Consider the following 23,944-nt stretch of genomic DNA (forward strand, 5'->3'; position numbering starts at 1 on the left):
AGCTACTCAGGAGGCTGAGGCAGGAGAATGGCGTAAACCCGGGAGGCGGAGCTTGCAGTGAGCTGAGATCCGGCCACTGCACTCCAGCCTGGGCGATAGAGCGAGACTCTGTCTCAAAAAATAAATAAATAAATAAATAAAAATAAATAAATAAATAAACTGCCTCGAAATAGATAAAAAACAAATATGAGATAAAACTATAAAACTCTTAGAAGAAAACACAGGGGTAAGTCTTCACAAGTTTGAGTTAGGCAGCGAATTCTTAAATTATGACACCAAAAGCACGAGCAACCAAAGAAAAAAACAGATAAACTGGACGTCATCAAAACTAAAAACATCTGTGCTGCAAAGGACACCATCAAGAAATAAAAAGACAAGGAACAAGAGAAAACACTTCCAAGTCATGTATCTGGTAAGGGCCCAGTATCTGGAAAATATAAAGGACTCTTCCAAGTCTGACACAGTGGCTCACACCTATAATCCAGCTAGTCAGGAGACTGAACTGGGAGTACCACCTGAGTCTAGGGGCTGGGGACCAGCCTGGGCAACACAGTGAGATCCCATGACTGACTGACTGACTAAATAAATAAATACTCTTACAACGCAATAAAAAGATAAATTTCAAAATGGGCAAAAGATCTGAATAAACATTTCTCCAAAGATATGCAAACAGCCAATAAATACATGAAAAGATGGCCGACATCATTCATTATGCATTACAGAAATGCCAGTCAAAACCATGATGACATACCACGGTGCTCCCACTAGGAGCTACAATCAACAAAATGGACAGTAAAAAGTGTTGGTGAGGAGCAGAGAAATCTGAACCCTCATGCACTGCTAACGGAAATGCAAAATGATGCAGTTACCATGAAAAACTGTTTGTCAGTTTGACCTCGGGAAGTTAAACACAGAATTACCACATGATCCAGCAATTCCGCTCCTAGGTGTACACCCCAAAGAACTGAAAACAGATACTTGCATGTACATGTTGGAAGCAGCACTATTCACAAGAGCCAAAAGACAGGAAAAAACTCATGTGCCCATGAACAGATGAATGGATAAACAAAACACAGTATATATCCAGGAATGGGTTCTGATACCTGCTACAACATGGATGAATCTTGAAAACCTTATGCTACATGACATAAGCCAGACACAAAAGGACAAACACTGTATAATTCCACTTACATGAAATACCGGGTTTAAGCAAATTCACAGACAAAAAGTCTATCTGGGGTTCCCAGGGGCTGGGATGAGGAAGGTAAGAGAAGTTACTGTTTAAGGGATACAGAGTTTCGGCTTGGGGTGATGAAAATGTTTTGGAAACAGACAATGATGATGGTTACAACGGCTGTTATACGACACTGTGAAGGTACTTAATGCCACTTAACAGCACACTTAGAAATGGTTAATGCCACTTAACAGCACACTCAGAAATGGTTAAAGTCATAAAATTTAAGTATATTTTATTACAATAAAAAAACCAGCAAGGGGAAAAAAGATTTAGAGGTATACAAATCAACCTTATAGATGCAATCATAAACTTCTTTAATTTGTGGCTATGAAACCAATGCAATTATTAGAAAGGACTCCTTTAAAAAGAAAAATACAATGTATATGCAACAATTAAAATCAGAAAATAACTTTCGTGGAGTAAAAAAACAGGACATAGCAAAATACCACATACATATTTTAAGCATACATATAAATTTTCTGATGTTGACTAGTTATATCATAATTCAGTAAAAGAATGGCTTTGTACGATGGGTGTGGTGGCACATGCCTATAATCCCAGCACTTTGGGAGGCTGAGGTGGAGATCACCTGAGCTCAGGAGTTCAAGAGCAGCCTCAGTAAAGTAGTAAAACCCTGTTTCTACCAAAAATAGAAAAAATTAGCCAGGCCTAGCGACACATACCTGTGGTCCCAGCTACTTGGGAGGCTAAGGCAGGAGGATCGCTTGAGCCTGGGAGGTGGAGGTTGCAGTGAGCCAAGATCGCACCACTGCACTCCAACGTGGGTGACAGAGTGAGACCCTATCTCAAAACAAAAACAAAACAACAACAACAACAACAAAGAATGGCTTTGTAGGAAATACACACTAACGTATTTAGGAATGAAGGGGCATCTAGGAGGTAACTTTCAAAGGGCTGAAGAAAAACATCTCATTTATCACACTTGCAACTTTTCTATTCAACTGAAATTACTTCAAAATAAAAACAGTTGGCTGGGCACAGTGGCTCACCGCTGTAATCTCAGCACTTTGGGAGGCCAAGGTGGGCAGACTGCTTGAGTCCAGGAGTTCAAGACCAGTCTGGGCAACATGTCAAAACCTTATCTCTACCAAAAATACAAAAATTAGCCAGGCGCGGTGGCGCATGCTCCTGCAGTCCCAGCTACTCAAGAGGCTGAAGTGGGAGAATTACCTGAGCCCTGGAGGTCGAGGCTACAGTGAGCCATGACTGCAACCACTGCACTCCAGCCTGGGTGACAGAGTGAGGCCCTGTCTCAAAAACAAGCAAAAACAGCAACAAAAAAAAACAGTTGATAGAAAAAAAATGAAATATATACAAAACAATATTATATTGCTGACGGGTTCAAGCATATCTCTAAAAAATTAACGCCAAGGATCTTGAAGGACATACATCAAACTCATCATAACACAAGCTGTGGGGTGGAGAGTGAGGGTAGGTGGGACATTCTGCTTGAATGGGATTTTGAAAAGATAAACTAGTATCATTGTAGGATTTCATTTTTTAATTTACGTAAAGGAAATTAATAGAGAAAAAATAAAAACCACGCAGAAGTCAATTCCTTTAACACTCACGTATGACCTTCCACACATTTTTCTGTGCAAATATGCTGATAAAGGTATAATTTACACATTTCATATAAATGAGATACTACACATACTGTTAGGCAACCACTTTTCCCTTAACCAATGTGAGCAAAAAAACCTACATCACAGCCAGTCATGGGGGCGCACCTGCAGTCTCAGCTGCTTGGGCCGGAGCCATGATGGTGCCACCACACTCCAGCCTGGGCAACGTAAAAAGGCCCCATCTCTATTATTAATTAATTCATATACACACACAGTCATTAAATGTTTGGAAGGTTACACACGAGTGTTAAAGGAATTGGCTTATGTGTAGTTTTTACTGCCCGCCCCCAGCCTTATTAATTCCGAGGCACCAGCAGAAATTCTCACTACTATTTAGCCTTATTGTAGCACCAAACAGCAGATCAGCTTTTACCTCAGGGACTTTGATCTCTTGTCTACAAAGGCCATTTTAACAAAGATTCAAATGAGTGTAATATATTCTGTCTCTGAGCTTGTATCCCATAGTAGCAGCTTTACTGATCTGATTTTAATAAAGTCTATTAAATGAGAATGCCTGTCAAACAGTGACCTAACTAATTCATGCAACAGTAAACCTATGTAACAGAAACACAAGTTTGGCTTTTATGCTTATTAATATAACTGAATCTAGTTGTGGAAAGAACTAGAAACTGAAAGAAAAGTGGTGTGCGAAAGCCCGGCGAATCCAGGGTTAAGGCCGGGGCACACAGGCCTTTCCACCTGCCTCCCAGTTCCACCTAGTGCAGGGTGTGGGCGCTCACTCGCACATGCAGGGCAGCCCCTGCAGGCAGCAGACCTGTTCACAGCTGGACTGGAGCTACTCATTGTCTTAGGGGCCCAGCACTGCCTGTCCAGTAACAGAAACCACATCCTTCCCCCGCTCTCCAGCCGTGGGGCCTGCGGGTCTCAGTGGAGCACTGAGCCTAACAGAGCAGCCGCCATCCTCAGGGGGTTCGATGTGAGGCCAGGGACAGCTCATGGACCACAGGGAAGGCGGCACACAGCAGTAAAGCCTCTCCAAGCTCCTTGTCATGTGAGGTGACAAGTGGCCTCTTTAGCAGAAGCTGATCTAAGCTGGTTTCTGCCATCTGGTGAACAGGCCCAGGGTCACACCTCTACCTCAAAGCATCCCGGCGACTAGCAAACTCAAGCACAGCCCTGCAACTCTGGCTGCCGGGGAGACGCTCACTACAGCAGCCTGAACTTAGCTAGTTCAGCCTACGTTCAGGCTAGTACAGGCTAAGATTTGAGAAAGATAAAAGTTCTCAATCAAAAAATGACTTCTTAGAAATCATAAATTTTCCATCAAAAATAATAAAATCAGTATTTCCTCACATAACACATAAAGGTTGGTACTGGGGGAAAAAAACAACAGTTCACTTGACATTTTTAACTTTTTGAGATTTTCAAGTACTTAATAAAACCCAAACCCAGTGGCTGCTTTATAAAGAGGACAGTTTTGGCCGGGTGTGGTGACTCACACCTGTAATCCCAGCACTCTGGGAGGCCGAGGCAGCGGATCACAAGGTCAGGAGATCGAGACCATCCTGCCTAACACGGTGAAAACCCGTCTCTACTAAAAATAAAAACTAGCCGGGCGAGGTGGTGGCGCCTGTAGTCCCAGCTACTGGGGAGGCTGAGCCAGGAGAATGGCGGGAACCCGGGAGGCGGAGGTTGCAGTGAGCCGAGATCGCGCCACTGCACTCCAGCCTGGGGGACAGAACGAGACTCCGCCTCAAGAAAAAAAAAAAAAAAAAGAGGATGGTTTCAATGTGACCAGAGCTTCCTGCATCAGTGACCCACCTCACACTTATATACCAGACCCACTGCAAACTTTCCAGGGAGTGAATAAGCACAAGGTCTCACCACACAAACACCTGCGGGGACACATGGACTTAGCAAAAGTCAGATCTGCTCAAAATACAGGAGGGAAAAGCAGAATGAGTGCGTGCGATCCAGAGGTGCAGGGGAGACTTGGGTGCCTCGGCACCGGCCATGCCTCATGGGAAACTGGAGACAGGAGAGAAAGTGGACGGGTGTGGGAGGTATCCTGGGGACAAAGGAGGCCTGTGAAGGTGTCAGGAAAGCAAACACACGTGACCTGGACAAGTAGGGAAATTAGGAAATACCAAGGCAGTGGATACTTCTGAATTGGTGGAGAGAAAAAAACAATGTATTCTGCTACTACAAATAACGAAGGAATTTTAGTCGAAGCAGTTTTGTACTGTTTTTGTATCAATAATATATTAAGCCAAGTTCCTCAGGAACTATAATTACATATTTTATAGGCCAGAAGAATCTGTAGGATGTGTAATGCAGATACTACAAAATTTAAGCAAAATCCTGGGGCCTGGAGCTGAATACAATTCTTAGGGTTCCAATGTCATCCCTGCATGCTCAGGTGCTGGTTATAGATACATGGCAAAAACACTGAAAATGTGGCAGATTCCATCACCTGCCCCAGCAGGACAGCTCCCTGGGGACAGAGAGCTGAACCACGCGGCTGTCCCTCCTTTCTTGCTTGTAGTTCTCAAGAAAAACTGTCCAGCATGCTGGGAATGCAACACCCTGGGATAAGGAGCAGCTGCGAGTGGCCTGGGCTCTGCTCCCGCCCCTCCCACAACAGGGTGTCCTAAAACTCAGGCCAGCGGGTCAGGTGGCCCCGAGTATAAAACCCAGAATAGAGAGCACTTTTGGGGTCTCCCAACTGCAGTACCACATGGGGCACACACAGATATGCAGACAAGACCCCGTCCACCCTGGGCGCTCTCCTGAGCCTTGGAGGCCAGATCACCACGAGCCCCACCGTCCCCTCCTCATCTGTGAGTGACGAGCCTGCTTCACACAACTCGCACACAAGTGTCCGGCCTCACCAGTCTCATGCAACGGCCCTGGTGTGGTGTGCAGAGCAGCTTGGGGTTAGGGTCCGCACAGGTGGTGCCCCGTGCACAGTCCACCTTCTTTGCATAGCCCCACACTGAGGTCCCTCTGGAAGACTGCAGTATCTAATTTCCAACTACCTTCTGCCATGGCTGCTAAGAAAATATGGTGCAGGACCATCTCACAAGGGACAAACAGTACTGATGAAAAACACTGGTATCTCACACAGAATGTGAACAGTACGATCTCTACCTTTTTTCATGGATTATTCCTTCTGGTAAATCTATACATAATTTATTTCCATGCAAATTATGACCTACTTGATAATTGTTTTTTTGAGACAGAGTCTGGCTCTGTCGCCCAGGCTGGAGTTCAGTGGCCCAATTTCAGCTCACTGCAACCTCCGTCTCCCAGGTTCAAGTGATTCTCCTGCCTCAGCCTCCCAAGTAGCTGGGATTACAGGCGTGCATCACCATGCCCGGCTAATTTTGTATTTTTAGTAGAGACGGGGTTTTTCCATGTTGGCCAGGCTGATCTTGAACTCCTGGCCTCAAGTGATCCACCCGCCTCGGCCTCCCAAAGTGCTGGGATTATGGGCGTGAGCCAGTGCACCTGGTCCCACTTGATGCTTTTAATAGCATAAGCAAATAAAAAAAAAAAATCCACAAGACTTTAATGTAGAAACAGGAATACAATACAAGATACAGATACAAGATAAAGGGGCACTGCACATCAGCAGGAAGGGAGAATAATAAAACACTCACTGAGACCCTGAGGTGCTGGGAGGAGAAGGCCATCAGCATTGCAGATCAATGAATGAAAGAATCGTAAAACAATAAATCACAGAAACAGCAGGAAAAATACCTGACAGCCCTGAAACAAGGAACTCCTGATTCTAAGCATAATACCAAGGCCAGAAATCACAGAGGAAAAGCTTTACAGATTTAAATACCAAAATATTTCAAATATTTATGTGGTAAAAATGAATGAATAAACTTTCAAACACAGAAAAAAATATCCGATGTATTTGGTTAAGTACAGTAGCTTTACTTACTCTTAACTCTATAAGGAAAAAACTACAAATCAGTTTTTTTAAAAAAAGACAACATAAAAACAGGCAAATGAATTAAAGAGGCATTCCCAAATGGCCAACAGACATATAGGAAAATGCTCAGCCCCATCAGTGCTCATGAATTAGTAAGAAGAGGAGGAAATACCTCCCAGCGCCTTCTGTGAGAACAGCATTACACAGAAAACAAAGGGAACTCCACGTCAGTCCTCTCACAGCCTCAGTAACCCCTAACAAAACATCAGCAAATGAATGCAACCACTTGTCAAGAGGATGCCACACTGAGGACCACCAAGACATATCACCCCAGGTGCAAGGCTGCTGGAACCTGAAGACCAATCGCAGCAGTCCTCTGATCCGTGGATCTGCCACAGCTTCAGTTACCCACAGTCAACCACAGTCCAAAAATATCAAATAAAAAATTCCAGAAATAAACAACTTCTCAGGTCGGGCACAGTGGCTCACGCCTGTAATACCAGCACAGGCGGGCAGATCACGAAGTCAGGAGTTCAAGACCAGCCTGGCTAAAATGGTGAAACCCCGTCTCTACTAAAAGCACAAAACTTAGCCGGGTGCGGTGGTGGGCACCTGTAATCCCAGCTACTCAGGAGGCTGAGGCAGGAGAATCACCTGAACCCAGTTGGTGGAGGTTGCAGTGAGCCAAGATCGCCACTGCACTCCAGCCTGGGCGACACAGCGAGACTCTGTCTCAAAAAAAAATAAATAAAATAAAATAAATAAACAACTTCTCAGTTTTCAGCTGCACACTGCTCTGAGTAGCATGCTACCTCTCACACTGCCCCATCAGTCCTGCCCGGGATGTGAGTCCTCTCTGTCCCCATGTCCATCCTGTACCCACTGTCCATCAGCTCCCTCATCAGATCACAAGGCGACAACGACTGAGTAGAGTGCGGTATATTTTTCCGGGGGTGGGGGGGACATTTCTATAAACTTTTACTGTGCCTAATTTATAAACGAAACTTTACCATCGGTATATGTGTCTAAGAGAAAACCTGGTATATAGAGAGTTCAGTACTATCTGTGATTTCAGGCATCAGCCAGGGATCTCAGAAGGCACTGTCCCAGGTGAAGGGGGCTACTGCAACGCAGCGACACAGGAACACCAGACAGAACGCCCACGGCTGCACGCAGGACGCTGACATGGACAGAAGGACAGAAGACACACGATCGTGACAACGGAGGGAGAAAAAACATTTCACAAAATTATTTCACAATAAAAAGTTCAACCTGATAAAGGATATCTATGAAAATCTTGTGGTTAATAACTTACTCAGCAGCGTTACGGTGCAAGGCTTAATGCTTCCCCACAGCGACCAGGAAAAGCCATGGAGGTGCCACTTCCACAGCCTTCAGACACTGTGTTGGGGGCACTAGCAGTGTCATCAGGAGAGAAAAAAACCAAATAACAAGAAACAAAAATGGCCCATAATCTTACCACCAACAGTAAATATCTTAGTATATCCCTTACAGACTTTTTATATTAATTGGTTATATAATACACTGGTTTTTAATCTATTTTTCCACTAAACCTGATTAAGATTTTGATAATACAATTTTTTTTTTTTTTTTGAGACGGAGTCTCGCTCTGTCGCCCAGGCTGGAGTGCAGTAGCGTGATCTTGGCTCACTGCAAGCTCCGCCTCCCAGGTTCAAGCAATTCTCCTGCCTCAGCCTCACGAGCAGCTGGGACTACAGGTGCCTATCACCTCCCCGGCTAATTTTTTTTTTTTGGATTTTTAGTAGAGACGAGGTTTCACCGTGTTGGCCAGGATGGTCTCAATCTCCTGATCCACCTGCCTCCCAAGGTCCTAGGATTACAGGTGTGAGTCACCGCGCCCAGCTGACAACACTATTTTTTTAAGATACACAACAGTGTTGTGTTATATAGTAACAGCACAATCCACCCAACCAACTCTTTTTGTCAATTAAAAACACCACTGGGGCTGACTCTGTGTACACCCTTCATTAAGAATGTCTAGTCCTGGCTAACACCATGAAACCCAATCTCTACTAAAAATACAACAAATTAGGCAGGCGAGGTGGTGGGCACCTGTAGTCCCAGCTACAGGGAGGCTGAGGCAGGAGAATGGCGCGAACCCGGGAGGCAGAGCTTGCAGTGAGCCGAGATCGTGCCACTGCACTCCAGCCTGAGCAACAGGGCAAGACTCCGTCTCAAAAAAAAAAAAAAAGCATGTCCAGTCCGGCAAGTCCTGGTGGCTCCTGCCTATAATCCCAGCACCTCAGGAGGACGAGGTAGGCAGACCCCTGGAGTCCAAGAGTTCAAGACCAGCCTGGGCAAAATGGCAAAACCCGTCTCTACAAAAAAATACAAAAATTAGCCAGGCATGGCGCCACACGCTGTAATCCCAGCTACTTGGGAGGCTTGAGGCAGGAGGTGGAGATTGCAGTGAGCAGGGATTGCGCCACTGTACTCCAGCCTGGGCAACAGAGTGAGACTCTGTTTCAAAAACGAAAAAAAGGCCAGGCGTGGTGGCTCATGCCTGTAATCCCAGCACTTTGGGAAGTTGAAACAGGTGGATCACCTGAGGTCAGCAGCTCAAGACCAGCCTGGCCAACATGGTGAAACCCTGTCTCTACTAAAAGTACAAAATTAGCCGGGTGTGGTGGTGGGAGCCTGTAATAATCCCAGCTATTTGGGAGGCTGAGGCAGGAGAATCACTTGAACCTGGGAGGCAGGGGTTGCAGTGAGCCAAGATCGCACCACTGCACTCCAGCCTGGGTGACAGAGCAAGACTCCATCTCAAAAATAATAAAAAATTAAAATAAATTTAAAAAGTAAAAAAGAGAAAATGAACATCATTACTCATGCTCCCTCACACCAACCCCTCCTACCGGCCACCAAATTCTATGCCTCCTAAATATTCCATCAAATTCCACTGCTACCTTCTTATTTTAAGCCACATTATTCCTCAAGTCAGTGGTAATAGGAATAATCTAGCAACTCATTTTCTAATTCCAGTCTCTCCCCTTTTCAGTCTAGCATCTATTCTGCAGTTAAAATTATCTTTCTAAAATTGTGACCTTACCATCATCTTCTTTAAAAATTCAGTGGCTTCCCACTGCCCATGGAATCAAGTTCACACTTCATGACAAGGCACAGAAGGAGCTGCAGCAATCTAGGCCAGGCGTGCGGCCCCCGGGCCAAATCCAGCCCAGCCTGCTTTCTTCCTTCCCACAAGCTAAGAATGAATTTTTTTTTTAATTTTTTAAGTTGTAAAAATAAAAAAGAATATGCATCAGAGACCTTATGCGGCCCACAACCCACATACCTGGTCCTTTACAGAAGTTTGCGGATTTCTAACCTAGCCCAACGATTTTCAGGTCAGAAATCCTACGTACCAGTCATGCCGAGCTACTTAAAATTCCAGCAGCAGTATGGCCCAGACCATCACCCTTCCCCCTGCTTCCCGCGACTCTCCAACTATGCAGCGAGCTTTCTGGGCTCAGATGGCCCTTGCAGCTCATCACGGGCTGCCCTGTGGTGACCCACACAAGGCTGCCTCCCACTTACAGAAGAAGCCCTATTCACCTTTGCAACCCCGGCACCTAGCATGGGCACAAAATACGTATTCTACAACTACTGCAAGAATATACTTTAAGATGATGATTAAATACAAATGGCAGGTCTCACACACCAGGAGGTGAGTCGTACAATCGTAGGCAGACTGCAGGAGGCAAGCCACAGCTACCTGGACTTGCTCTTCAAGACTGGACAGAACACAAAGAAAGAGCGCTGGAGCCAAGAGTCGGGGCATCTGGGGACACTGGCCAACAGTGAGATTCTCCGTCAGCCTGCAGAGTGTGGGAGAGCCAGAAAAGGGGACAGAATTCTGAGAGATTTACTGTGGGTTTAATTTATATCATGTTGGTGTTCTTTGATAGGTGCCAGTGAAGAGCACAATCCTGCTTAATGTCTTTCGGCCCCTGGAATTTGGTCTCAGAACAGGGCTCGATGGAGAGGTTGGCCCTCAGGAGCCCTGGTGCAGGTGCGTCACGCATGCAGCCCCCCTTGCCCCGTCACTGCCTCGTAAACGGCAGCATGTGTTATGGTACTGGTCTTCCAAGCTCGCTGTGCTCCAGGCCCTGTGAGGAATGACTTGGTGTTTTAGAACGTCTCCCTGCCCACCCCGGATCTCCCCACTGCCTCTCTCCACTAACTGTATTTCAACCAGAGTGTGAAAAAAGCAGCTTTAGCGGTCAGCACCTGTCTGGGCCTCCTGGGCTCTATTTTCCAAGACAACAGATTGTCCTGTCCCCGACCAAGGCCTCAGCCCCCAGGCTCCAGAGAACAGTGCAGCCCAAGGAGGGACCCACAGACCCCCAGAAACCCCTAGTATTGGCTCTGGGAGGCTAAGTAACATGTCAATCCATAGAGATGCTATGTTTTAATCTTACTATATTCATAGGAATGTTTTCATTTTCTATCTTTTCAATTCATACATACTCTCACACAATTACCACCATGAAATGACGGGCCTTAACATTTTTCTAATGTGAGAAACAAGTTTTGAGGACACTGAAGAACACTGGCAGCCCCGGCCAGAGACTCCCTGGGGGCAGGGCCAGTGCCAGGCAGGGCAGCAGCGCAGTTTGGCCGGGAGTTGTCTGGTATAAAGCACAGGCTGGGAGTGCGGGTCTGAGGGAGGACACAGACGTGACCCCCACACACTCCCTGGCGCATTCTCCGGGCTGGAGCTTCATGCTGCCTTCAGCTCAGCCGCCAAGGACACTGCAGCTGGACACGGCTGCCCTGCCTCCCAGGACACCCATCTCCTCTTCTGAACAACATGAGACATCAAAAATAAGGCTGTACAGAACTTACACATCATGAAAAAAAGAGAAGCCTATTTCTTTTTTTCAGATCAGAAAAGTAACTTGAGCAACAGTGCTACCAGAAATACAACAAACATAAAAGCAGCAGTCGAGAGTGGGAAGGGACCATAAACCCCTGGGGGTGTGGCCCAGGCCAGCTCTGAGCACCACCAGGCACCCAGACTAGCACACAGGTAAGGGGTGTCCAATAAACACCTGCTGGGAGCCTCCCACACACTCTAGGATGTCACTCTAAGATGAGACAACCCTGATGCAAAAGGAAGGTAAGGTTCTTTGCTAAGCACTTCAAAGCAGAATCATCTTAAACTGGCAAAAAAAAAAGCAACCCGTATAAAACTGTGGTTCCTTCGTTCTCAAGCTATGTCCAGCCCGGCGTCAGCCTTTGGACTTAGAACAAAGGCACCACCTTGTGGTTAGAAGTGTAAATGCAGACTACATGCAGAAAACCGCAAGATACAGTAATATTAATAAATTCTCTGCAATCAGAAAAGTTCCTGGTCTATAGAACACCACATTCCTACTCATGTCAGAGATTCCTTTTTAAATGTCTCCACCACACTGCTCTGTAATACGATTGAGACAGCATGGGAAAACAAACACACATTCATAGCTGAATTTCATTCAAAATCCCCATGTTGATAAAAAGACAGTAAAACCTAAGGAGTTGACTATTTTGAAGGATGTGACACAAAAATGTGAAACTTATCCCCAATCAGAATGTCAGCTCTATGAGAGGCAGACACTGGCTGGCTGGTTGGTTCACTGACGTACTGCGGCAGGCGCTTTGGTTTATGGTAAAACAGCAATTCCCAAACTTTTCATTCTCAGGACCACGCCACAGTCTAAACAGTACCGAGCACCCCAAAGAGATTTTGTTCACGAGTTATCAGAATGGTACCAAGTTAGTTTGACCGCGTCAAACTCCCTTTACAAAAAAAATAAACCTATTACGTGTTAACATAAAATAATTTTATGAAAATGAACTATTCTTAAACAAAAAAAAAAGGAGACAAAAGTGATGTGGTTTTTACATTTGTGCACATACCTTTTCCAGTCAGCAGAGCCAGATGTTTGCACGGCCTGCCGCACGCCCTCTGTGGCACCATCACACACCTCGTGCCTGACACTCAGCACAGAATGAGAGTGAAAGGTAAATAATTCCTTCTGTACGTAGCTGGAGCCCTGGAAGAATCCTGGGGTCTCTGCACTGTCATGTCTGCTGGACAGGAAGTGCTGGGGGAGCTTCACTGAGTGGAGGTTGAAGGAGCGCAGCATGAACACAAGGACTAAGGGGCCACGGCCTCTGCGCAGCCACGTGTGGGGGCAAGGCCTGGGCCACAGCACGCAGGGTTGGGGTCCTTATTTCATCAGGATTCCAAGTAGAGGATTCAGGCCCAGGCGGGGTGGCTGATGCCTGTGACTCCAGCACTTTGGAAAGCCAAGGCTGTGGAAAGCTTGAACGCAGGGGTTCAAGCTCATCCTGGGCAACACCACAAAACCCCGCCTCTACAAAACCCTGCCTCTACAAAACACACCCCAAAAATCAGCTGGGCATGGGGGACACGCCTGCAGCCGCAGCTACTTGAGAGGCTGAGGTGGGAGAATAGCTTGCGCCCGAGAAGCAGAGGGGTTGCAATGAGCCAAGGTCACGCAACTGCACTCCAGCCTGGACGACAAAGCGAGACTCTGTCTCCAAAAAAAAAAAGAAGAAAAAAGAAAAGGACTCAGCTCTTCGGGTCTCTGGGTCGCTTTGTTTTCACACCTTCCCTTCAGGTTCTTACTATATATATATATATTTTTTTTTTTTTTTTTTTTTTTTTTGAGACGGAGTCTCGCTCTGTCGCCCAGGCTGGAGTGCAGTGGCCGGATCTCAGCTCACTGCAAGCTCCGCCTCCCGGGTTTACACCATTCTCCCGCCTCAGCCTCCCGAGTAGCTGGGACTACAGGCGCCCGCCACCTCACCCGGCTAGTTTTTTGTATTTTTTTAGTAGAGACGGGGTTTCACAGTGTTAGCCAGGATGGTCTCGATCTCCTGACCTCGTGATCCGCCCGTCTCAGCCTCCCAAAGTGCTGGGATTACAGGCTTGAGTTACCGCGTCCGGCCTATATATTTTTAAGTGATACGCATTAATCACAGGAATTAAGTTATATATAAATGAGGGTTTCCATTAATTTTTTCTTATGGTAAAGCTAATACACGTTCTCTGTAAAATTATTATATTACAAGAGATACAAAATCACTGGCAATCCCACAATTCAGAAATAACCAAGTTAACTTTTTATATTTGTATATTTCCTTCTGCCTTTTTCTTACACTGAATGAAAAAAAGTTAACAATTTCAGCTCACTTATTAGCTGTAAAAGGGCTAACAGAATAATTATACAGGAAAACACTAACTATAGGCAAGACACCCTCACTGATCTGTAAGTCAAGCACACAGGGGCCCGGAAAGGTTCAGAGTTCTGACACAGCTCACGGCCTGGGACAGCCCTCTGTTATGTTCAAGCACGTGCACAGCGGCTTACCCTGTAACGAGAGTCATACAACAGTGGATGATGACAAAGCCAAGCCAAGACCCACAGGCCACAGGGTGTGGTCACAAGAGGTAGGGCAGCACGAAAGGGAAAAGGTAGCCTGCACTCCAAGAAAGTCCTCCCAGAATGAAGATGGTGGCAAAGGCAAGTGGACAGAAGATGGAAAGGCAGCTCCAGCTCCTCCTTCCCCTGGACACAGGCCCCAGGACAGCACCAAACCCAGCTAGACCCCAGGGAGGATGCAAAAGGAGGACAGGCAGACAGGCCAGTAGGAACAGGGCCTCAGTGAGGACTGACTGGCTCCCTGGGCTGCTGTGCTGCAGACCTGCCCCCAGAGGGACAGGTGGCCAGGGAAACCAGTCAGAAGAGGGAGGTGCAGGTGGGAGACTGAGGAAGTCAGAAGGCAGAAGCACCTGCAAGAAGGGCAAAGAGGAGGGAGGCAGATGGGAAGCCATAAAGGGAGCAGGAGACGGAGCTCGCATGTGGGCGCAGGACACTGGAGTCAGAGGCTGAGCTGCACCCAGCACCAGGGGGAGGAGGGAGGACGGGAGACAGAACTCGCACGTGGGCACAGGACACCAGAGTCAGAGAGGCTGAGCTGCACCCAGCACTGGGGGGAGGGGCAGGATAGTAAGGCCCAAGGACGAAGCGAGGGCACTACCGGGTCAGGGCAGGAGACGGGACCAGCCAAGGGAGGAAGGCTGACAGAGACCTTACAGGATGGTTTTGTTGCCCTGGGGGTGGAGGTGCAAGGTCTGACTAAGGATCTAAGAGAATGGGGGAGGATGCACACACCATGGAAAAAACACAAATCTTCGGAGGAGTTTGGCGCAAAGAAGGGCAAAGAACTGACGTGAAGCTGGTGGGAAGCAGGATCAAGAAAAGCTTTTTTCAGCCCAGGCGCAGTGGCTCACGCCTGTAATCCCAGCATTTTGGGAGGGCAAGGCAGGCGGATCACTTGAGGCCAAGAGTTCGAGACCAGCCTGGCTGACAAGGTGAAACCTCATCTCTACTAAAAATACAAAAACATTAGCTAGGCATGGTGGCACACACCTGTAAACCCAGCTACTGGGGAGGCTGAGGCAGGAGAATCGCTTGAACCCGGGCAGCAGAGGTTGCAGAGCTGAGATTGTGCCACTGCACTCCAGCCTGGGCGACACAGCGAGACTCTGTCTCCAAAAAAAGAAAAGAAAAGAAAAGCTTTTTGGCCCAGGCATCATGGCTCACCTGTAATATCAGCACTTCCAGAGGCCCAGATGGGAGGATCACTTAAGGCCAGTAGTTCAAGAACAGCCTGGACAAACACACGGAGACCCTGTCTTTTTTTTTTTTTTTAAAGAAGAGAGAGAAAAAACAAAAGCAAAGCTTTTTTCACATGGAGACGGAAGTTTGTAGGAGAGCAAAAAGTGAAGGTCGGGGAGGGCCCAGGGAAGAGCTGCTGGTGCAGCTGGGGCCCTGGGCGGGCAGTGGGTGGAGTGGGTGAGTGCATGTGGAGGGCATCTTTCCAGGGGTCCTCAGTCTGTTCTTGAAGCAGGAGGCCAGGACCCAGCAAGCTATAAGAACTGGGCAAGAAGGGCTCAGGGTGCGAGAGGGAAGACATGAAGGATACATCAAGAACCTACTTCTCAGCTGGGCGTGGTGGCTCACACCTGTAATCTCAGCACTTTGAGAGGCCGAGGCAGGCGGATCACTTGAGGTCAGGAGTTCAAGACCAACCTAGCCAACATGGAGAAATCCTGTCTCCATTAAAATTCAAAAATTAGCTGGGCGTGGTGGTGGACGCCTGTAATCCCACCTACTGGGGAGGCTGAGGCAGAGGTTGCAGTGAGCCAAGAACGCACTACTGCACTCACTCCAGCCGCCTGGGCAACAAGAGGGAAATTACATCTCAAAAAAAAAAAAAGAACCTACTTCTCAGCGGGGCATCAGGGCTCACGCCTGTAATCCCAGCACTCTGGGAGGCAGAGGCAGGTGGACTGCTTGAGGCCAGGAGTTCAAGACCAGCCTGGGCAACATAGCAAGACCCTGTCTCTAATTAAATAAAAAAACAAAATACGAAAAGCCTACTTCTCACCCTGCTCCAGCCACAGCATCCCCTGCTTTGGCTGCCGCACAGCCTCTCAGCTGATCTCCCTGATGTCACCTCCTACAGGACGGCAGCCTGTGGGAGACGTCGCGGAACCACCACCCTGCCTGAGGCTTGTTGCCCACTCAGCCCATGTCTAACAGCCCTACAGCCATCCACTCCCCTTCAGAGCCTTTGCCCTGGCTTTAATCTCGACCCAGAATTCACCCCTCACCTCCTTTAAGTCTCTAGCAAATGCCACTTCCACGTAAGCAACAACAAACATAAATAAATAGGACTTCCATCAAAACTAAAGACTTGTGATTCACTATCAAAAACATGAAAAGACAACTCACAAAATGGGAAAAAAATATTTGCAAATCACTACCTGATATGGGACTTGTATCCGTAATACAAAAAGAACTCTTACAACAATTTAAAAAAATTTTTATTAGGCAAAAGATCTGAATAGACATTTCTCCAAAGAACATATATATGGCCAACAAGCACAGAAGACGCTCAACATGACTAATCACCCGAGAAATGCAAATCAAAGCCACAATGAGGCAGGGGCGGTGGCTTAACGCCTGTAATCCCAACACTTTGGGAGGCCAAGGCGGGCGGATCACTTGAGGTCAGGAGTTCAAGACCAGCCTGGCCAACAGAGTGATATCCCATCTCTACCAAAAATATAAAAATTAAGGCCAGTATGGTGGCTCACAGTTGTAATCCCAGGACTTTGGGAGGCCAAGGCAGGCGGATCACCTGAGGTTGGGAGTTAGAGACCAGCCTGACCAACATGGAAAAACCCCATCTCTACCAAAAATGCAAAATTAGCCAGGCGTGGTGCCGCACGCCTGCATTCCCAGCTACTCGGGAGGCTGAGTCCTCTTGAACTCAAGAGGTAGAAGTTATAGTGAGCCAAGATCGTGCCACCACACTCCACTCTGGGTGACAGAGCAAGACTCCAACTCAAAAAAAAATAAAATAAAAGCCACAATGAGACCCACTCCACACCCCACCCACTAGAATGGCCATAATCACAAAGACAGACAACAGCAAGTGTTGGTGAGGATGTGGGGAAACTGGAACCCTGTGCAGTGCTGGTGGAAAAAGAGAATGGTACAGCTACCACTGAAAACATGTTGGCAGAGCCAGGCGCGGTGGCTCACACCTGTAATCCCAGCACTTTGGGAGGCCGAGGCGGGCGAATCACAAGGTGAAGAGATGGAGACCATCCTGGCCAACATGGTGAAACCCCGTCTCTACTAAAAATACAAAAATTAGCCAGGCGTGGTGGCGCGTGCCTGTAGTCCCTGCTACTCAGGAGGCTGACGCACGAGAATGGCTCAAACCTTGGAGGGAGAGGTTGCAGTGAGCCGAGATCGCACCACTGCACTCCAGCCTGGGCGACAGAGCAAGACTCCACCTCAAAAAAAAGAAAAAGAAAACAACTTGGCATTTCCTCCAACACTTAAAACAGTCACCATATGAGCCAATTATCCCACTCCCAGGATATCCAAAGAAATCAAAACACAGGTCCACACGAAAACTCATACATGAATGTTCATGGCAGCATTGTCCATAACAGCAAAAAAAAAAAAAAAAAAGGAAAACGACCCAACTGTCCATCAGCGGCATCTTCCCCGTGGAGTGTCAACTGTCCATCAGTGGCACCCCCCCCCCCCGTGGAGCACCAACTGTCCATCAGTGGCACCTCCCCCATGGAGCGTCAACTGTCCATCAGTGGCACCTCCTCCGTGGAGCACCAACTGTCCATCAGTGGCACCCCCCCATGGAGCGCCAACTGTCCATCAGTGGCATACCCATCCAGTGGAGCATTACTCAGCTGTAAAAAGGAATGTGCTGCTGATACATGCTACACCACGGCCACGGGTGAGCCCTGAAAACACTAAGTTAAGTGAAAGAGGCCAGGCACGAGAGACAACAGAGCAGGCAAATCCACAGGGAAGGAAAGCAGATGAGTGGTGGCCAGGGGCTGGGTGGGGTGCTGGGGGCACAGGAAGGAACTGCTAACGGTAAAAGGTTTCTTTTCAGGATGATACAAATGTTCTGGATTTCTGTCTACAAATATACTCAAGTTTCTGGATTAGTAGTTCTGGTATATAGTGAATCATTAATATACGATGGTCGGTGGATGAATAGATGGATGTGGACAGGTGAATGGATGAGTCGGTGGGTAAATAAATGGATGGGTGGGTGGTGAGGTGGATGGTAGACAGTAGGGTTGGTAAGTGTATGTGACAGGTGGTGGGTGGGTGAATGGTGGATGGGTGAATAGAAGGGAGAGTTAGGAGAATGGAGGGGAGGAAGAAAACAGGAGGAGAAGGAAGCAAGGATTTCTCTTCTAGCAGGATCCCGCGTGTCCAGGTCAGTCAGACTCTCTGGGGCAGACAGCTCCATCATGCTGACGGCCTGGCACCCGAAGCCATCAGCTCTCCTTGTCTTCTCTATCAGCGCATCCCTTCGTCCCTTAGTCTTCCTTCACCTACTTCTGCCTCCCCACTGGTCCTGCCTCTTCTCCAAGGCAGAAAGGAAGAAACGTGTTCTGCAAACGTCTATGAAGGAGCAGGAGCTTCCCCTTCGCAACACTCTCACTTTTCTTCTTGTAGAAGGTACAGTCCCTCTCAGAGGTCCTGTGCCACCTGCCACAATCCTAAAAGGTAACTTACCCTGAAGGCAAGGATAATTTGGATAGACTCTCTTCTGGATTCCATGAAACCAAATAAGCAGCATATATTCTAAGACAAATTCCTGTAAGATTTCAGATGTCAAAATGGCCAGACCCATGTGAGAAGCAGCACAACAGCACACCTTTCCTCCCCGAGTTCCCTAAAAACACAATGCTTTCACTGCAGAAATCTTTATTTCAAGAAAACACACCAAAACTTTTACTTTACTTAAATCAACTTTTTCTCTTTGATTATTTATTATTTTGTCCCCTATGTGCAGTGCTTCAAGCAGAAGCCAGAAATCTCTAATGCTAAAATCCACCACCACCCCATCTCTAAAATTATCTTCAAATAAAAAACAAATGTCTACTTAAGCTACAGCCTCCTGGGTCCTGTTTTCCCCATGTCCAGCCTCTGCCCGTGCCCCAGGGCTGCAGTCACACACCTGCTGCCCATCTCCTTCAAGCCACCCTATCCAAGCGCGGGAAGGAGGGGGAGGAGGAGTAGAGTAAGGCCAGAACCAGCTCATACCTGACCTCCACATGGTCTGGAGAAATGGCTCCTAGAAAAGTACATTTTCAACTCCAAAGAGATGAGAACAAACAATCTCTAAGAGTTGAGCTAACCCAGGTGGAGCTGCTAACATTAACCACCGTTAAAATTTACATCACAGGTGTTCAAAAACATTCCTGCATCAGCACATTTGCATACCTGGTTAAATAGTTCCTCTCAGAAACACTACCCAAAACAGTGCCAATTTCCAGTGCACAGCATCCCACAGACGCCACTGCTGCTGGGGACACGTGAGCGATGGCACTGCCTGGGCTCACTGAGTGGCCTCCACCGCGATTCAAGGGCAGGGACAAAGGAACGCCCTATTGTTCCCTCGTCCTCCTCATGCTGTGCGCTGAGCTGGAGTTTCCTCAGAGCTAGGAGAGAAGCCTACCATCCCCCACCCTTTTGTTCGAAGAATACGGTTCTAGAACAGGCAGCTATGAACCAATCTGCTCTAATCCTGTTATTTACAATTAATTAATTAATTAAAACACAGCCCTCCTCACTAGGTCTCTCCCCAAGATGTGCCCAGCACTTGCTTGAGCAACGTCTTATTTTCTGTGGAATTGCTTAGAAAATCCAAGTGGAGACTCTGCTGCCTCTCTACCCTCCTCACCATTCCACGGAAAATGGAGTCTCCCAATGAACACGCAGACAGGATCATCATACAGCCCACACGTGTGGACGGGGACGACACAGGCTCTGAGGGGGAGACTGTGTTCCCAGCTCTCCTGATGAGTGGTCAATGCCATTCTCACATCCCGGGCGGACAGATTTCCCTTTCTGCAGCCTGCATGGCAAAGAGCCAGCTGCACAGTGGCACGGGCAGCCTTGCCCTGCACAGCCTGGCCTCGGGTCCCAGGCCCCTGCTCACCTGGCTGGCAGTGTCGTCCCTTCCCAGCCTCACTCCCTCCACCACTGAGGCTGCCATGGGGGCAGGTAGGAGAATAAAACAGGAAAACACTGCTAGTCAGCAAAAAAGTTCACGCACGCTCTTTATAAAGGTTCAAACGAGAAAAAGTCCTGGTTTATCATCAGCATAACTGAAAAAGGTCAGAGTTCCTCCTGCTACCAGCAAATGCGGAACGGGCTCGAGCTGTTCTCAGAACCCTCAGCTGGAGGGCACTTCCCGTCTCACTCCCAAGAAAGCGCATGTGGTGGCGACCAGAGAGCAAAACAGGGTGATTCTGGCAGGGAAGGAGCACGGAGAACAAGGAGGTGTGCCCACCATCGCAGCAAGCATCCCTGCTCTGCAGGCCCTGACCTGGGCCTAGACGCACCAATGTAAAAGAAAGAGGGATTAAGCAAAGGAAAAAAAGTACCAAATACCACATCTCTTGCTTGTACCCCAACACTTTTTTCCTCCTGTCTTAGTGCAATTGTTGACTGCGGCCAACTGCAGAGAAATCGCAGTAGCCCAGCTCGGCGGCTCCCTCTGAAGGCTCCACGCACTGGGCATGCTCCAGAGCCATCTCACGAAATGGAGGCTGCCCCAGCGGCAGGATTCCAGAGCTGCACGCGGCCGCCCAGGCACCTCCAGGCCTCCTTGCAAGCAGTTTAAACCCTGGCATTCACAACCATTTGAAAACAATCAGAGTTCTCGGATGGAAACCGTTTAACCAGACATTTATTGTTTCACCCTAAAATGTGAAGGGTTCTTCCACAGAAACCATCAACATAGCTCATCCCAAAAGCAATCACTGCTCGGAGGGCCTCTCGGGATTCACTCTACTGAAAAAACACTAACCAAAACCTAGACGTGGAATCTGGCGACCAGCCCTGTCACAGGAACTCAACTCACAGAGATGTTTTACCTCTAGGCCAAGAGCCCACAACATGACCGTGGGCAGGAAAGCAAATGGAAAACACCAGCTCGCAATGCCCACCTCCCACCAGAGCTCCCGTCCCACGGCCAAGCATACCAGGGTGGGTCTCAGGGCAACGCTTCTGCCACAGGAGTAGCTCCAGGACGCACCTGCCCGGCACAGGCTCAGCGCAGCAGCCCCCCCACACACTCAGGCTGCTCCCAAACATCACCTCCCGTGTCCACCCCAGCTCCAAATTTCTCACAGGGAGAGACCCTTATACAGCTATGCCAGCTCTCCAATCAAGACCAAGTTGTAGCTCTTAATACAAAACAATAAATATCTGAAGTCCTTTTTCCATAAAAATAGGGAATATTTTTTAAAATAGTGTATTCAGGTTCCATGCAAACTGCAAACTAAAAGCACAAATATTATTTTCTATTTTTAAGGTCACATGACAGTAAATAATACTAACCCTTCTCTATAAATGCTATTCTATAACTCCCACACTTTCTGGTACAATATCAGTGTTGACTGCCCAAGAGTTGCAAAGTGGGTGGTCCAACGGAGCTGGGCCGGCAAGCTGTGCTTACCAGCCAGGGAGGAGACGCGCCAACAAAACACCAAGTCCGAAAAGCAATGCAAGTGATTCCTCTTTAAGTACACAGCTTCCACCCAGCCAAGAGCAAACAACCCCGACACGGGACTCCAAGTTCAAATGCAGAAAACACAATGTCAACAGATCCATCTTAAGGCAACAGAGCATGGTCATTTACAAACCTATCTGCAGCCTGCACAGAAACAGAAGAGAATCCTGCCCTCCACCTCGGCTCCCTCTCCCATATGGACAAAGAACAGAGAAGGCAAACTAAGGGAAATAAATGCATATGACTAATAAAAACAAATGCAACTGAAAATACATTTAAAGCAACAAAGACACCATTTTTCCACTTATTGAATTGGCAAAACAAAAAAAAAAGTAAAGTCTGTTAATAAGAGTATCGGGCCAGGCGCAATGGCTCACACCTGTAATCCCAGCACTGTGGGAGGCGGAGGGGGCAGATCGCCTGAGCTCAGGAGTTTGAGACCAGCCTGGCCAACATGGTGAAACCCAGTCTCCACTAAAAATACAAAAATTAGCCGAGCGTGGTGGCGGGCGCCTGTAATCCCAGCTACTCAGGAGACTGAGGTTGCAGTGAGCAGAGATCACACCACTGCACTCCAGCCTGGATGACAGAGCAAGACTCAGTCTCCAAAAAAAAAAAAAAGAAAAAAAATAGAGAGTATGGATAAACAGGCAATTCTCATTTCATGAAATCTCTCTGGGGGCAACTTGGCAATAGTTATCAAATTTTAAAGACAAATATACCACCAGGCTCAGTGGCATGCACCTGTAGTCCCAGCTACTTAGGAGACTGGGGCAGGAGGACCACTTGAGCCCAGGAGTCCAAGGCCAGCCTGGGCCACACAACAAGAACTCCATCTCTTAAAGCAAAAAACAGTACATACCCCCTGGTTGAGCAGTTCTCCATTGGTAGTATAATTTTACTTATATAAAATCTGTAAAATATATAATCTGTAAGATAAATTTTTGCAGAAATTATGCATATATTATGTAGTGCTTGTTATAATACACAGTACGTATAATACTAATAATGGTATATGTGTAGCTTGCTCTACAGATATACTAGCAAAAGTTCCCCAGATCACAGGGAACAAGGACATGCATTCAGCCTTCTCTCCAGGTGAGAGGGTCTGAGTGCCCACCCACAGAAGGCTAGTTATAGACACTGTTACTCCCCTACAAGGGAATATCCAAAAGCTCTCGCAGAGGGTAAGAAAAGGCCGGTGTGCTCGCATGGGAAATCACAGTGGCCACAGGGAGGGCAGAACAGGGTGTCTACGATACCAAGACTCGTGTAAGAGAACAGAAAGATGCTGGTATGTGCACAACCATCTTTCTGGAAGGAATCGTGAGAAATTATTAATAGTGTGACATGTTTAAGTAAGATTAAGAGCAGAAAGGGAGATGGGAAGTCTTTTACTCTGCACTATGCACCTTTTCTTACTCTTGAGCTTATGTTACTTTTTCTTTCTCCTTGTGGACCTCAAGTGTGCCGAGGATTCTGAGCAACCCACTCGAGCACGCAGGACGCTGCCACCACTGCTCCACGCTGCTCTTCACCTGGTCAGCTATTTTTCATCACGCAGTGAGCATCCATTAACCCACCACTCACAGCAAAAACTAGGATCTTGTCAAGATTCGATACCTAACCAGCATATGGCCCTCACCACCCCATCACTGCTGCCTCTTCCCGCTCAAGCCAACTATCAGAACAAGACCCATAGCTGTAGCTTCAAAGAAGAAAGTCCCCAAATTAACAGGCTAACAGCAAATCCATCTAAAGAAGGTACAAATGAACACCAAAATAAATTCAAAGAAAGGGACAGGAAAGAGATACTAAAATGAATGGATATTTATACTATAAACATAGGTTAAAAATTCCAGGCTGGGGCTGGGCGCGGTGGCTCACACCTGTATTATCAACACTTTGGGAGGCCGAGGCAGGTGGATCACCTGAGGTCAGCAGTTCGAGACCAGCCTG

General features: G+C 47.5%; 1 protein-coding gene across 1 annotated transcript in view; it reads right to left on the reverse strand.

Annotated features, from left to right (window-relative positions):
- Positions 1–19,567, reverse strand: part of EHMT1 (euchromatic histone-lysine N-methyltransferase 1) — a 170,994-nt gene extending 151,427 nt beyond the window's left edge. The window contains exon 1 of the mRNA XM_011957223.1: positions 19,424–19,567. Within this exon, the coding sequence (XP_011812613.1) occupies positions 19,424–19,522 (99 nt within the window). The 5' untranslated portion in view covers positions 19,523–19,567. The remainder of the gene's footprint in view (positions 1–19,423) is intronic.
- Between the last annotated feature and the right edge of the window lie 4,377 nt (positions 19,568–23,944).

The sequence above is a fragment of the Colobus angolensis genome, unplaced genomic scaffold, assembly GCF_000951035.1.
Source record: "Colobus angolensis palliatus isolate OR3802 unplaced genomic scaffold, Cang.pa_1.0 Scaffold44, whole genome shotgun sequence".
Classification (NCBI taxonomy): Eukaryota; Metazoa; Chordata; class Mammalia; order Primates; family Cercopithecidae; genus Colobus; species Colobus angolensis.